The sequence below is a fragment of the Lipophrys pholis genome (genome assembly GCF_963383615.2).
Source record: "Lipophrys pholis genome assembly, chromosome: 7".
Taxonomy (NCBI): domain Eukaryota; kingdom Metazoa; phylum Chordata; class Actinopteri; order Blenniiformes; family Blenniidae; genus Lipophrys; species Lipophrys pholis.
Window position 1 is genome coordinate 5,586,124 of NC_137638.1, and position 15,409 is coordinate 5,601,532.

General features: G+C 41.4%; 2 protein-coding genes across 2 annotated transcripts; one reads left to right on the plus strand and one right to left on the minus strand.

Annotated features, from left to right (window-relative positions):
• The first annotated feature begins 3,350 nt into the window (after positions 1-3,350).
• Positions 3,351-5,468, plus strand: LOC308112549 (uncharacterized protein). Its single transcript, XM_080468145.1, has 2 exons — positions 3,351-3,457; positions 4,299-5,468. Exon 2 carries the CDS (start codon positions 4,307-4,309, stop codon positions 5,180-5,182), a length of 876 nt encoding a protein of 291 aa, XP_080324271.1. The 5' UTR covers positions 3,351-3,457; positions 4,299-4,306; the 3' UTR covers positions 5,183-5,468.
• Positions 5,469-9,758: 4,290 nt separating this feature from the next.
• Positions 9,759-13,453, minus strand: LOC308112277 (alpha-(1,3)-fucosyltransferase 7). The gene is made up of 2 exons (XM_080467683.1): positions 13,143-13,453; positions 9,759-11,088 (listed from the first exon to the last, which is right to left on the minus strand). The coding sequence occupies exon 2, from the start codon at positions 11,057-11,059 to the stop codon at positions 10,004-10,006; it is 1,056 nt and encodes a 351-aa protein (XP_080323809.1). The 5' UTR covers positions 11,060-11,088; positions 13,143-13,453; the 3' UTR covers positions 9,759-10,003.
• Positions 13,454-15,409: the final 1,956 nt, after the last annotated feature.

Genomic DNA, 15,409 nt, shown 5'->3' on the forward strand with positions numbered 1-15,409 from the left:
AATATAACAAAGATGTATTTCAAATGCTAATGAGCCTTTAATTGAAGCAGAAATTTGATCATATGTTAAGGGGTTGGAACTATGGTGAAATTTGTGATCCACAACAGACTTAGTGTTGAAATAAAGAAACATTATTTCATTGAAGAGGAAATAGAATTGTATTAAAAAGGACAAAGTGAAGCGGTCAGAAAGTGATGTGTCAGACCGGCTGCATTATTCTCAGAGAGCAGGCTCAGCTCAGTCACCACCACAGCTCTCAGCGGTAAAAAACAGGGAGGCTGTGCTGAATTCGATCATCTTCCTGACGGTGGCCCAATTCAGTTATATCAGTCTCATTAGATATACTAAACAATAATTAGGAATATGAATTAATAGTTAGATTAATTACAAATACCAAAATTAACAGTAAAGCTTGAAGGATTTTGGAGTTCTTGACACAGAAGAGGTCGACATTACAATCACCTTTGTACTCTTTAAGACAGCAAGTATGATTCCAAAAATTCTATTTATTTACAATGAAAACAAATAAAACACAGATTGTAACTACCTATATACAGCTTGGCGTGTAGAGAGAGAGACTACAAAACAAGATGGCGGATCACAATAAACTACATTCCGAATGGAGGTTATCAGAGAGCAGGAAGCCTGTCCTCGGTCTCCACCAGGTTCTGGAGAACAATAGAACACAGAAGCTCGTTGCTTCCTGTGTGTCTCTGTTAAAGGAACGTTTCCAGAATGAGTTGATGTGAATGCGGTTTGCTTTGCTTTGATGTTGTTCAGTTACTGTGTGATGTTGTCTTTGATGTGAAATGTGCAGGTTGTTAGTTAACTAGTTAGTAAAGCCAAGATTGGCATGCAGACCCTGTGTGTGTGTGGCAGAGCTAACGTTGGTTTACAGGTTGATAACGACTCCTGATATCATGATCAATAGAACTCAATCACTGTAATAGAATCAGCACATCTTCATAAAAGTTAAACAGTTCTATGCATGGCACCAGGTTGAACTAATCTCATGTATTAGCCCAGTTGGTTGTTACCACTTCCTTGAGGTCTCTGAAGAAGGCGTTTGGTTTTTGTCCAGGCTGAGAGAAGCCGCTGGCTCCTGTAGCAGTTAGCACCTCCTGCTAACTGTGCTTGGCTGCCTTCAGCAGGAGGAGAAGAAGACCAAGCTGATGATCCGGGAGAGTCTTTCTTTGCAGAGTCCTGGTTGTTCCCTTGTCCAGACCGGCGGAGAGGGTTGCTCGGGTCCGTGATGCTTCTCCTGCTTGTTCAGGATAAAGAACAAAGAGGTTCTGTGAGGCGTCGTCGTGGAAACGGCTTGGTCTTCCCTGGTTGATGGGAGATCAGTGACCTTTTTAAATACACGGAAGAACTGATTTCTGAAGTTAAACATGTCGATTTTGTCTGTTACTGTTTGAGCAATTTGAAAATCCAATGTAAACGGTTAAAAGGGACCACTAAACTACTTAATCTTATTGCAAAAAAAGACTCCATGTCTCCATGTTGCAGAGATGAAAGAAGAATGATGAATATTAGATGCTGTGAGATGCTGCATTAGTATGTTTTTGTCCCACAACTGAATTATTGTCAGTTTGGAAATGATTCACTATCAAACATGATGACGAATTATAAGAATTTTTTTAATCCACGATATTTACATCTAAAACATCAGATCACGCACTGCTTATTTTTGAAAATATTTAAAGTGGTTCTGAAAAAAAAACTGTAAACAACTCCCCCCAATATTCTGTGTGAAAATACTATGACACTTAATATGTTTAGCCAGGATAGTGAAGTCTGACGTGAAGACAGACTGTGTTTGTTGGTCTGCAGTCAGACGGATGCTGCTGGATGCTGCTGGATGCTGCTGGATGCTGCTGGATGCTGCTGGATGCTGCTGTTCTGTCACAGTCTTTATATAGGGAACAAAACATGGATGTTGATGTTGATTACCACCCGTATCTTTGAAATTTGTATGAAATTCCTGTGAAACCACCAACACTGTTAATCAGCAGTCTCACACAGCCGCCCGTCTTAATCTCCTTTCCACAGAATCCATCGTCAGTTAATTTCCTCAGTGAGTTTCATCAGATGGGTGTTTTCCACGGGGCAGTTTTGATGAGAACTGAACCTTCAGCTGTTCTGGTCGACATCCAGCAGCTTCTGCATTTATTTTCTGTTTCAAATGTGTTAATGTTTATCGGACTGAGAATAGTCCCCGTGTTCATAATGTCAACAATTCTTGACTGTCTCATGAAATGTCCATGTCATTAAAAGCTAAAAGTCAAGCCAGAATTCTTGGTGTAATTATTGATTCAGACCTGAATTTTAACCCCTTGAAAGCTGACGAGCTCCACCCATTACCACCTGAAAAACATAGCCAGAATAAAGTGTTTATATAAATAGTCCGTATAAGGACACACACACACACACACACACACACACACACACACACACACACACACACACACACACACACACACACACACACACACACACACACACACACACACACACACACACACACACACACACACACATACACACACACACACACATTTTCTTTACTCAGTTGTAGTTGAAACCTGCTGTGAATCATCAAGACCACTTCAAACATCATCGGCTCCCCTTTCCCATAAGTGGAAGATGAAAAGATCAAGTCTGGCTGCACCCTTGAATAAATCCTCACCAAAACAATCAGCGTTCTTTTGTTGCTGTTTTATTTGCTAATTCAGAGCTGGCCTACTGCTACGTGTGTGTGCGTGTGTGTGTGTGTGTGTGTGTGTGTGTGTGTGTGTGTGTGTGTGTGTGTGTGTGTGTGTGTGTGTGTGTCCTTATACGGACTATTTATATAAACACTTTATTCTGGCTATGTTTTTCAGGTGGTAATGGGTGGAGCTCGTCAGCTTTCAAGGGGTTAAATTTCAGGTCTGAATCAATAATTACACCAAGAATTCTGGCTTGACTTTTAGCTTTTAATGACATGGACATTTCATGAGACAGTCAAGAATTGTTGACATTATGAACACGGGGACTATTCTCAGTCCGATAAACATTAACACATTTGAAACAGAAAATAAATGCAGAAGCTGCTGGATGTCGACCAGAACAGCTGAAGGTTCAGTTCTCATCAAAACTGCCCCGTGGCAAACACCCATCTGATGAAACTCACTGAGAAAATTAACTGACGATGGATTCTGTGGAAAGGAGATTAAGACGGGCGGCTGTGTGAGATTGCTGATTAACAGTGTTGGTGGTTTCACAGGAATTTCATACAAATTTCAAAGATACGGGTGGTAATCAACATCAACATCCCTGTTTTGTTCCCTATATAAAGACTGTGACAGAACAGCAGCATCCAGCAGCATCCAGCAGCATCCAGCAGCATCCAGCAGCATCCAGCAGCATCCAGCAGCAACCATCTGACTTCAGACCAACAAACACAGTCTGTCTTCACGTAAGTGTTGACCTGCTAACCTTTTCCTTTGTTCCTCTTTGTGTCATATTATCCTGGATAAAGATGTTGTTCAGTATCATAGTATTTTCACACAGAGTATTGAGGGAAGTTGTTTGCAGCTTTTTTTCACGACCACTTCAAATATTTAATAATAAGCAGTTTGTGATCTGATGTTTTATATATAAATAATGTGGATTTAAAATTGTGTAAAACAAATTATTCTTTTAATTTGTCGTCTTGTTTGATAGTGAATCAATTAATATTAAAGATTCCAAACTGACAATAATTCCATTGTGGGACAAAAACATACAAATGCAGCATCTCGCTGCAGCAAATCTTCATCATCATTATTTCATCTCTGCAACATGGAGACAATAAAACGGGTCTTTTCTTGCAATCAGATTAAGTAATTTAGTGGTTCTTTTTTAACCGTTTACATTGGATTTTCAAATTGTTCAAACGTGATGAGACACAATCAACATGTTTAACTTCAGAAATCAGTTGTTCCACAGCCGTGTGTTTGAAAAAATTACTGTCTGGGAAGCAGTAAAGGAAAGATTTATACTCTTCATGTTCACACTGAGCCACATCTCACCATCTTGATTTTCATCTACACATTCATAGCCTATGAAGTAAAACATGTGATGAAGAGTTTGCATTACTTTTGCTGCACATCAAAATGATTAAAAAGAAATTAGTCAGACTGAGCACCCTGCTCAGTTGGAATATATTGTTTAATACATTAAATGAATTTATTGTTTTAATCATGTACAGGATGTTTCTTCACACATTCTGTATGACCTGATGTTCACTCATGAACTTTTCACTTGATTTGTTGCAGGAACCAAAATGCCCATCACTCAGATTGCCGTTTCCCTGAATAAAACTCAGGAGACTCAGCTCCGTGCACAGGGGTTCAGAAAGGATGAAGTCAATCTGAACAAAGGAACCCAAGGTGACGAGGTCCACCTCTGGTACAAAGATGAGAGCAGTGGCGAGGCCATCACCAGGATTCAGTTTTCATACACTGATGATATGGGAAAGGGTCTCTCTGATGCAGGGTACCGCAAGATCGACAAGAACCTCAACGCCGGGGCAGGAGGAGCCTGTGTCTACCTGTGGTACTACAAGGGTACCACAGAGGCTGATGTTGCCATCAAAGACCTTTATGTCTCCACAGACGCCACCGATGAAGCCCAGAGGGTTCGATTCGGCTGGGAGAGGCTGACCTGCGATCTGAACGAGAAGGCCGGTGGAAATTGGATCTACCTGTGGGTGAAGAGAGTGACCCCAATGTACATCGGTGACGTCACTGCCACCTCCACCTGGACCAGTGATGTTGACCTCTTGGAGAGAGGTTACACCCGGATGGATGACAACACCAACAAGTTTGTGTACAAGGACCGGGTCTACATCTGGTACCTTCTTACCAGCGACGAGCAGAAGGCCATCAGGGATCTGCAGGTCTCCACCAATCGTGACGAGTACAACAACATCCAACAACAAGGATTCAACGTGGTCAACATGGATCTGAACAAGGGGACCGGAAGAGACCAGGTGTTCCTGTGGTTCAGGAAGGATGGGAACGGCCCCATCAAGGGCATGGGGATGATCAACAACCGAGCTGTCCAGCCGTATAAAGAGGTCGGAGCCACCATCATGGAGATGACCCAAGTCAGCAGCCACTGTGGAAGTTTCACCTTCTACCTGTGTTTTTACCGCTGAGAGCTGTGGTGGTGACTGAGCTGAGCCTGCTCTCTGAGAATAATGCAACCAGTCTGAATATCCAATCACTTTTGGGCTGTTTTAACTCTTAAGCTGATAGAATAGAATAGAATAGAATAGAATAGAATAGAATAGAAATACATTATCAAAACCGGAATGAAATTTTGGAAACTATTTTGGATCATAAATCACGACATTAATCAAACTGCTCAACATATAATCAATTGATTCCTGATCATTTTATTCTCATGATTTTCTGCTTCAATAAAAGGCTCTTTTGCATCCGATTCATATCTTTCCCTTATTTTTTCCAAATCTTCATTTCCAGGCCTTTCCCACCTTGATATTTTCCCCACGTTGTCAACAAAAATCATTTCCCGGATCACTTCTGGATCCAACAAAATGTTTTTCTGTCATGAGAATTTCCTAGTAAAAACAACCTCAGGGAGACAGAAAACACAGGAATCACACTGAGAGCGATTTGAAAAAGTTCAACACAATTTTATTACATTTTTCTTGCACGGAGAGACAAAGTCACAGTACAACCTTTGCCTGATTGTCCAGGAGTTTGTGTAACTCTGAAGTCAGACAGCGCCTTCTTAAAGGCTGAAGTGTTTTGAGTCTGCATTGAAGGATATCAAAAGTAGCACAGGGGTTCCAAAAGTGCTGACAACAGGTCATCCTTGAACACAGACTCCAAAATTACACATCATTCTTTATGAGACAAAAAAAGATTCCTCTAACATTTTCTAAGATTTGTTTTTCATGTATGGATAACTTTTTGACAACCCCATAGTTGTCAAAGTCAAAAATCTCAGGAGGCAAAGTATTACTGTGCTGCAAGACAAGGTGTAGTTAGCATGCCAGGCCACAAGATGGTGCTATTGGTTAGTTTTGTAATGAAACCAGACCTATATGCATGCAGAAAACAAAACTATAAACATTAACAATGGTGACGGTCATGTTGGATTGTTATTACAGTGACTGTCAACTATTAAACTACCAGATCTCAGGAGACGATGGACTGGGAGTCATGACACTCTGGAGGAAACTTTTTTCTAATCATCCATCTACTGAGCATGTGCAGAACTATTTACTGCGGCCGTGGTGAGCATGTCCAGAAGCAGGTCCTCCGGAAAGACGCATTTCTCCTCAGAGACGGAATTGAAACATTCTCAAAACGTTTTCAGCGGCTCTGAGCACCATTGTCATGTAAACAGGCACCTGAAGCGCTACGATGGTTTTCCATTGCCACGTGAAAACATTGTGGTATACATGGGGCCTAATGCTGCCAGTGGGATCAGTGAGCAAGACAGATAGTGAATGGTGGTGATGTACCGTATATGAAAACCTGAAACTTGTTCAGTTAAAGAAACAGAGTATTTGTGCTAAATCAATTGTCTGTGAGTTTAGGGAAGATTTTTAATCATATTTTACGGAAAATATTTGACTGGAAACACTTTGGGAAAACAGAACACAACATCAAGACTGTTTCAAGCTGCAGAAATCAAACAATTCTTATATGATTGTGTAACCCTGTTATTTTGCCCTGTCTTATCCTAAGAATAGAGTCTGATTTAAACACTTGTTAAAATGAATGGAGTGTAATTCTGAGTTTCGCCAAAAGGTGGCAGTGCACTAACACACTTAGCACACTTCTTCGTTGTTTTCTTTCTCTGGCATCCATCTTGCTAAGCTAAGCACATCGTGGAGAGACAAACCGACAGCACCTGTGAATGTTTAGAACTCATTGAAACTTAAAAGAAAATCGTTTAGAAACGTGGTTATCCTGGTGAGTCCTGACTACATTTTCTGTGTATTAGCATACGATTAAAACATAAGAAATGACTATAAACATATTTGTGAACCTTGCTGACGAGGGAAACCAGTCAGAAGAGTGTTAATTGTTGAACCTGACTCCGGAAAGAGTGAAGTGATTACTTTTTTAATTTACTTTCGCCTGGACAATCACCTTTCATGGAAGAAATGACAGTGAACAAGAAGTTGCACATGTCTGGAGTTGTTTTGTGTATGTTAAGATGGTTACAATATTATGATTTATATTGTATTGAAGATAAATACTTTTATGTGTAAAATGAGTGCCAACTTTGATTGTAATACTGTTTTATTTTGTTTATCTCAGCTGATAAGCTAAATTTGAGTTGAGGAATGGACTATGTAATATGAATAAGAACACAAAGACTGATTAGTAGTTAATTTTCTGCACGTTCTGCAGACTGTTTTTTTTAGAAGATTCGTCTGGATCTGATTCTTGGTTCTGCTGAACTGGATTCCTCTTTGTTCATCCTGATGCCTGGTTCCCTGATCCAGCTCCTCGTCCAACAGCACTGCAACGGTCACACTGGGGTATCCCTCTCCCTTTCCCTCCCCTCTCCTTTTTTTATGGACACTGAATATTACAGATCCTAATTTGAGTGCACTCGGGGGTAAATTTTATTTGGTACCCACCTTTATATTTTTTTGTCTTTTATTTTATTCTTTCCTGAGATCTCAGAGGTTATATTGTTGCTGATCTGTACATTTGTTGTATTATTGCAAATGAAACGTTGACTAAAAGAAAGAAAGAACTGGAAAAACGAATACTAATTCAAACTAAGACTGAAATCTGTTGTCATGTGCTTCTTTTGGAGTGGAATCTACCAGTTATTAAGCTGTTAGATGTATATACAACCAGCCTCCTCCTCGAATCTAGATTTAGATAGCCTTACCTTCGAATCTTAAGAGTTCCTACTAGCAGGAAAAGCATCGTAGGGTTACAAGAATACTAAAACAAGGACTTCATCCACCTCTTCTGTTCTCTGAAGGCTTATTTGTATGTACTGTCAGATGCCCTCTGCTGCTGCACAAAATTCTACCTACAGGTATCAATAAAGTTACCTTTGACCTTTGACATTTTGACTGTGGCGAGTCAAACTGCATTACACTGAGATGTCAAAGGGAAGCCAGAAGACGAAGCCCTTTTTTCTGTCGCAAATTTCATCCCCTGAGGTCGAACCATTGATTAAATTTTTAGGTGACGCCGTGGAGCCATTTTTCAAACGATCTTTTTTCTGCTGTTGGTTGCACCTCTGGAGCTGTTGTTGGCCATCAAGAAAGACTGTTCTTCTTGTTGGGTTAAGAGTATGGGTGTCGGAACTTCTCTGTGTGTCCTGATGTGTTTCATATCCCTAACAATCTCAAAGGATGACGTCACAAAGTTTGGGGCCGTGGTATGTGAAAATACAATTCTCAAAGTTCCTCTTACCAATAGGTGGTGCTGTGACTGTTAATGTATATTAGCATATGGATGTGTTCAGGGCAGCACTGTGATGACACTTATGAAGGTTCTGGCAGATTGCAGCATATCGAGCAGAGTGACACGTCACTTCCTGTTTCATGGGGAGCCATCAGATATTCATTGAAGCGCCGTGGCCACACCCTTTGAGATTAGAGTGACACTGTGATGAGTTTTCATCAGGAAGGCCTGTTGTATATACTGGCCAAATTTCTTGGACATGAAACTTGTTAAACGCGTTGCTTGTAGGAGATGTTACAAATGTGAAAAAAAAGGCCATCAAAAATGCAGACGTTTGTGCAGTAAAATAATAATAATAATAATAATAACAATAATGATGATGATGACAATAAATAATAATAATCTTTTGTCAGGATTATGTTGCAAATTTTGACAATTAATTTAAAGGGTTTAACTCGTTTTGTTTACTTCAATTTAAAAAGAATTTTCCCTTTACCTGTGCATCCAGTGCAGCTACACCAAGCCAACCTGCCTACGGCACAGACCTGTATAACTCCAGACTGCCCTTTTGGCTTGTTTGATACTGTGAATGTGTTCCGACTTCCGGTAGTGGCAAAACAATATGAAGGAACATGACAAGATGTGTGAGAAATGTCTTAGCTTGAGGGAATTTCACACCGTGAATCTTACTAATCTCACTCTGGAGGCTATATCGTTGAGAAAGGCTTTGACCAAAATAAATTCAATCCATTTCATTAATACACGATATCTCAACAAATTACTCTGATTCAGGTGAAATTTAAAAAAAAGAAAGAATATACATATCTATCTATCTATCTATCTATCTATCTCTCTCTCTCTCTCTCTCTCTCTCTCTGAGTAATTTGTTGAGGTATCATGTATTAATGAAATGGATTGAATTTAGAGGACAATGGAAACGATGTTGGTCCTACGTATAACATATATATATATATTCAGCATGGCTTTGAGCAGCGAGGTAGCTACTGTAGCTTTAATGCCGATATCTCCCGGTGTCTGCTTCTCTGAAGAAAAAAAATAATAAATCAAAATTTTCTTGGTGGTTTGACCAGATTGGAACCTCTTGCGGGGCCGGTTTTGGCCCGTGGGCCTTTTGTTTGACACACCAGATTTAGCTCGTACATTGCGTGAAATCATCAGATGTCTCAGCTTCAACATGTTAAAGGTTGTTAATATTCCACTGGGATTTCAGTTGATCAGATTTCCACGTTATTGTGTTGTTATAATTTACATTTAATAGAGTCCCAACTTTTTGTGAATCAGGGTGGTTCATGAGGAAGTCATGTAAGAGATCGCAGTTTATTGTGTAAGCGTGCCTCACGAGAGGTGACAGGAATGCTCAGTAATCAGGTTTTGCCGTTAAGACCAACCTCCTCCTGTGGTTACAACACAGTTTATTTATAGAAACACAAAACTTCACACTTCCACATTTTCATGCCCCCGTATAACTGACTCAGCAAAATCAGGGGTTGTAGCCGTGGGGGAATCCAAACAACATTTTTGGATTTGCATGTGATTGGTTTGTCTCATTCAGAATCTCTGCTGTGAACCCAGCGCTCCAGGTCCCGGTACACCTTCCTGGTGGGTAAATGTGGATGCTGGACGCAGATCTGACACAACCGTTCCCTCCAGTCGCTGTAGGTCTTGACGGTGTGACTGCGGCGCCACAAGAAGTACTCCTCGTAGGCCTTCCTGTCAGCTGCCAGCTCTTTCAGGTACGTAGCCAGATCTTCCATGCTCTTGAAATCAGAGACGTGGATGAAGGAGTGTGGGGGGGCCAGGGCTTCATAGGTGGCCCTGCTGGGGCCGAGGACCACCGGTACGGCCCCAGCTTGGAAGGCGTTCCTCCAGAGTTTCTCGCTGATATAATCTTTTGCCTCAGAGTTCTCGAAGGACAAATAAAACAGACATTTGGCGATTGTGGGCAGCAGCTTCCTGTTGGGGAGAGGTTTCTTGTTCCACTTACCATATACCTCAATGGGGATGAACCTGCTCAGACTTTGGTAAACGCCGGCTCGAGTCTGGTGAGTTTGGTACTTGCTGACCACCCAGCTGACCAGGCAGGAGCGGTTTGTGGCGACCTGGAAGTGCGGCTGACTTCCTCCCCGCACCGTCTTTCCATAGGGGACGAAGATGTCTGCATCACGCCTGTAGCTCATGGTCAAGTTGAAGAGCCCGTCGAGCTGTGAGAGGTTGGTGTTGTGGGCCGGAGGCTCCAGAGACAGCCACACCCAGAGCTGGGAGGCGGGGCGAGGGCGGTGCAGGGGGAGAGCGGAGCGGCCGCGCCTCAACTCCTGGTGGTGGAACACCACCACGTCGGCATTGGGGAAGGCGGAGTGGTCGTCGGTCAGGAAGCAGCGGCTGATGTTGTACTTGCCGAGGCATCTGTCGCCGTTGAGCCGGTAGGAGCGACCAAACGGCCAGTGCCACAGGAGCACCGTGAGGTTCCGCCGAGTCGCCGGCGTGTGAGGAACCAGCTTCTGGTCCAGGATGCGGCGATAGAACAGAGGAAAGATCGAGCTGAGGAGGAGGAGGAGGAGGACGAGGAAGAGGTGGAAGGCTCGAGGTCCGGACGCTGTCATGGCGACCAGGTCAAACAGGGCACAGATCACTGGTACAAAACAGAAGGAAGGAAGCAGAGAAGAAAGATAATACCTCACATGCTTCACAGAAACCACAAGAGAGAAACAGAAAACCGAAAAAAAAAAAAGACTGCAACACTTTTAATTCAGCCTCAACCCTTTTATACCCACCGTGTCACGAGAGACAGCATTCAGCACGGGTATTTCTCCGATCACTATTTTACCGGTCAGGAACACTCGAGATGAACTACAATGTGTTTGATGCTCCTGTCTTAGCCTGACTATTTTCACTAAAATCCATCCGCAAGTTTTTCAGTTAAGACGTCAACCAACCAACAGGCGTAAAACAATGTCGCTGTGTGGGTGTGAATAGAAGCAGGAGAACATCCAGTTGCTGTAGAAAAGCATGTATGTCATGTGCATAACTTTCCATTTTGTTAGTTTCGATTAAAATTTTAGTGTAAGCTAAGAATTTGCATCCTATTTCACCTAAAACAATTTCATGGTAAGAGACTGAGTCAGCCAGTTTATCTCAGGCATTATGACTAACACAGAAAACTTCTGTCTAATCTGGTAGATTATATCACCTGTAAGACTGTGCAGCACTAAGCGAAATTGTTCAACACCTCAAACCCACAACGTGCAGCCTCGACACTCTGCCCACAAACTTTTTAAAAGATGCTTTTAACTGCCTTGCTCCAGATGTACTACAGATAGTCAACAGCGCTCGTCAGACAGGCATTTTTCTTTCCAAAAGCTCTAAAGACAGAAATGATCAAACCTCTTTTTAAAAAAGCAGCAATCTGGATGCATCAGTGATTAATAATTATAGGCTCATATCAAACATGCCAGATAAGATTATTGAAACAGCAGTTTTTATATAACTTAATGCTTTCAAGGCTCAAAACAATTACTTCAGTGTTTTCCAGTCTGGATTCAGGTCACAGCACTGAAACAGCTCTTATTAAAGTGTTTATTAAAGTGTTGAATGACATCTATGTGAGCAGTGACACTTCCAGAGTCTCTGTTTTAGTGTTACTGGATCTTAGTGCTGCTTTGGACACAGTTGACCACAACATACGGCTGGACCGACTGGACACAATGGTCGGGAATTCCTGAATCGTGACTGTTCTGTGTCAATAACTGATTATGTATCTGAGAAAATGAAAATCACTTGCGGGATTCCTCAAGGCTCCATCTTTGGTCCTCTTTCATTTAGCCTCTACAGGCTCCCGCTGGCTCAGATCATGGAACGTTCCAACATCTCCTATCATAATTACACTGACGACACGCAGCTCTATGTATTCTATCAGTGTCGGGGAAAGACCACGCCCCCTTAGACCTGCTGAGTGAGTGAACGTGTCGGACAGTATTAGGACTTAACCGAGAAAAGAAAGAGGTCATTGTTTTCAGTCCCAGTAAAAGAAAGATTAAAGGTCATCGCTCAACTCGACTCCATGACACTCAGCAAATAAATTCAAGACAGAAATCTTTTATTTCTTTGTCAAGCACTGTGATTTGCCTTGGGGCTGAATAGTGCGCTATAAGTAAACTTACCTTGCCATAAGTGCTGTCAGGTGTCGTTCCAGAGGATAAAAACAATTCATTTGTCTTCAATCAGAAATTTAGGAATAAAGACAGATTTGTTGTCGTATTATGCAACAATTCAAACCTCTATCAAGGAACAAAAGTGTTAATTTTTTTGTACAATTGGAGCACTGAAGCGTCGCTCCAATGTGACCACGGTCCAGTTTGAGACTGCCTGCCTCTACCTCTCCGAACTACTGGCACACATGGACTCTTCTTTTAACCAACTGATCATCTCAAAAGTGTTTGCTGAATCAGTGAATTTCTTTCACCAAATGGTTGAACAGCCTGTCAAAAGGTGAAACTTTCCACCTGTCCATGGTGTAAAACAATCCGTTTTGATTGGCCCTGTGGACTCTGAGCTGGTTGCAGCAGTAGAGAAGATGGTTGTATGGACAGTTTCATCACTGATTGGACAAGTTGTGCAGAAATAAAAATTTTTTAAAGAAAGGTTATAAATGAAATAAGTGAACGTGGTGCAGAAGTTTCCTCTCACCTGGTCAGATGAGGCTGCAGGCTGCCAGCAGAATGTCGTCTCGCCCCATCAAAGCGCCACAGTTTCTTGGATGTGACTGTTGGGCGTGAGGCCCCCCCGGGCAGCGGCAGGAGAAACTGGCAGGTTTAAACCTCATTGTTTGAGATGGCGACACCCTCCACCACAGACCAGAGAGCCGCCAATGCCACCCACTTTCACACCATCTCCGCTTCACCCTGGTTTGCAGAAGTGAAGTGTGCGACGGCTCTGAGCTGGTACGCCACAGCTGGGCTTCCTCTTCCTGCCGCTGCAGCTCTGCAGAGGAAAGGGGCACCGCTCCTGTAGGCAGCCGCCACATCATAACCGTCTCAGCGAGCTGTTTGTCACCCTCAAACTCTGGGGTCACGGCCAAGTCATCAGTAGAAAGGATCGCCCCCGCCTGCTCTGACGGAGAAACGTCACTCAGCTTCTGAACTAGAAACCAACAGCAGTGTTGAGATTTCTCCTGCAGTGACTGATTTCCACTGAGATTGGAAATGTGCAGCAGAAGCAATGGTGGCCACGACAGGTAGAAGCTTGGGCGGTGCTCTGCCCACAAGGAGTTTGATTTGTAGAGCCGCAAAACTAGAAATCAGAATAACAGTGTGGTTTATGTGTCTTCCTCCCTATAACTGATGTAACTTCAGATAATCCAGATTGTAGAGCATCTTCCTCCCCCGAACATCCAGATTATAGAGCATCTGCCGCCCACTAACATCCAGATTATAAAGCATCTTCTTCCCAATAACTGATGGAACTTCAGATAATCCAGATTATAGAGCATCTTCCACATTCTGATTGATGTAACTTCAGATTAACGTCCAGATTATCGAGTATCAATAACTTGCTAGTACTATTTATCAGTAATCCCAGAAACTTTTATTTTAAAATACATACTTTTTGGATTAATTAAGTATTTAAATTCAATTCAACTCAATTCAGTACTTTGCTTTACTTTACTTTATTTTTTGTCATTACAGGTCATTTTCAAATCATTTGATGAAATTATCTTTACAGAGTTTTTGTTGGCAAGAAAAGATCATTTCAAAAGTGTATTTACCAAATGAATATTGCTCAGTTATTCAATCTGTGAGACTGAAGGATTTCTACGATACGTGAAACAACATCAGACTATTTGTAGTATTAGTATCAATAAGAGATTTACTTTTTCTGTAGCTTCGCTCTGTCAGAACTTGAATAAACATATTAAACACACACCAATAAAATATTTTCGCCACTTGTTTATAATCCATTCTGCTCTGAATTCATCCTGAAGAGAATCTAAAATAAACTGTGGAGACTGAAGAGAGACAGACTCGTGTCTGTCATCCGGCCGCAGGCCGCGGCTCGAGCCACACGTTCTTGTTCACTGCATCACTGTGCTGCCCTCGAGTGTCGAAAACTATTAATGCTGCTGCACTGAGCACGAGTCAAGACAGGTAAAGAATCAGTATTCAGTTTGAACCGTTTTTAAGATGTGATTATAAAATTGAAAGGCTTCTTTGTTTGAAAGTTCTCTTCATCAGCAAACTTTTTACGTGAATACTCCGATTATTTCCATATGCACACTGATATATCTGGAACTTTTTAAAGGATCTCCATACTTTTTGGTGAATTAAGTATCCAACATATATTCCAGATCGCTTCTTCCTTTGCATATTATCTGTTAGTTGGCAAAATTATATCACAATCCCTCAAAAAGTTTAAGAGTTAACGAACCAACAACAACAAAACCATGAAGGGAAATTATAATTATTACCGTATTTCCTAGGACATTAATCACTTTTAATTATTGTTGTTGCTTGATCGGTCATGTAACTTATATTAAAAAGTGACTTATACATGAACTATTTACCAGTACATACCGTCTGTGACCACTAGATGTCACTGTATGACATCAGAAAGCTGCTACAACACCAAGGAAAAACCTCCATTACTGTATTTGACTGACAGAGCAAGAAAAATGTCTCCAAAAAGGAAAGAAAATCAATGGTGGATGGTATGCTGGTTTTATTTCAGTGTGTTTTTTTCTGGGTTTGTCTCTTTCGTTCTTTTTTTTTTTTTTTTTTTTAAGATTTTTTTAAATGTTTCTGTGGTTAAATTTGTTTACCTTCATGTTGGTTTTCAATCATTTTTGGGGTATCTTTCTTTCTTTGGTCTTTCTTCTATTTTCAAGCTTTTTATGTTTACTTTGTTTGTTTATTAAATACCTTCGTGGGAGTTTTTTACCCTCATTGTCTGTTTTTATT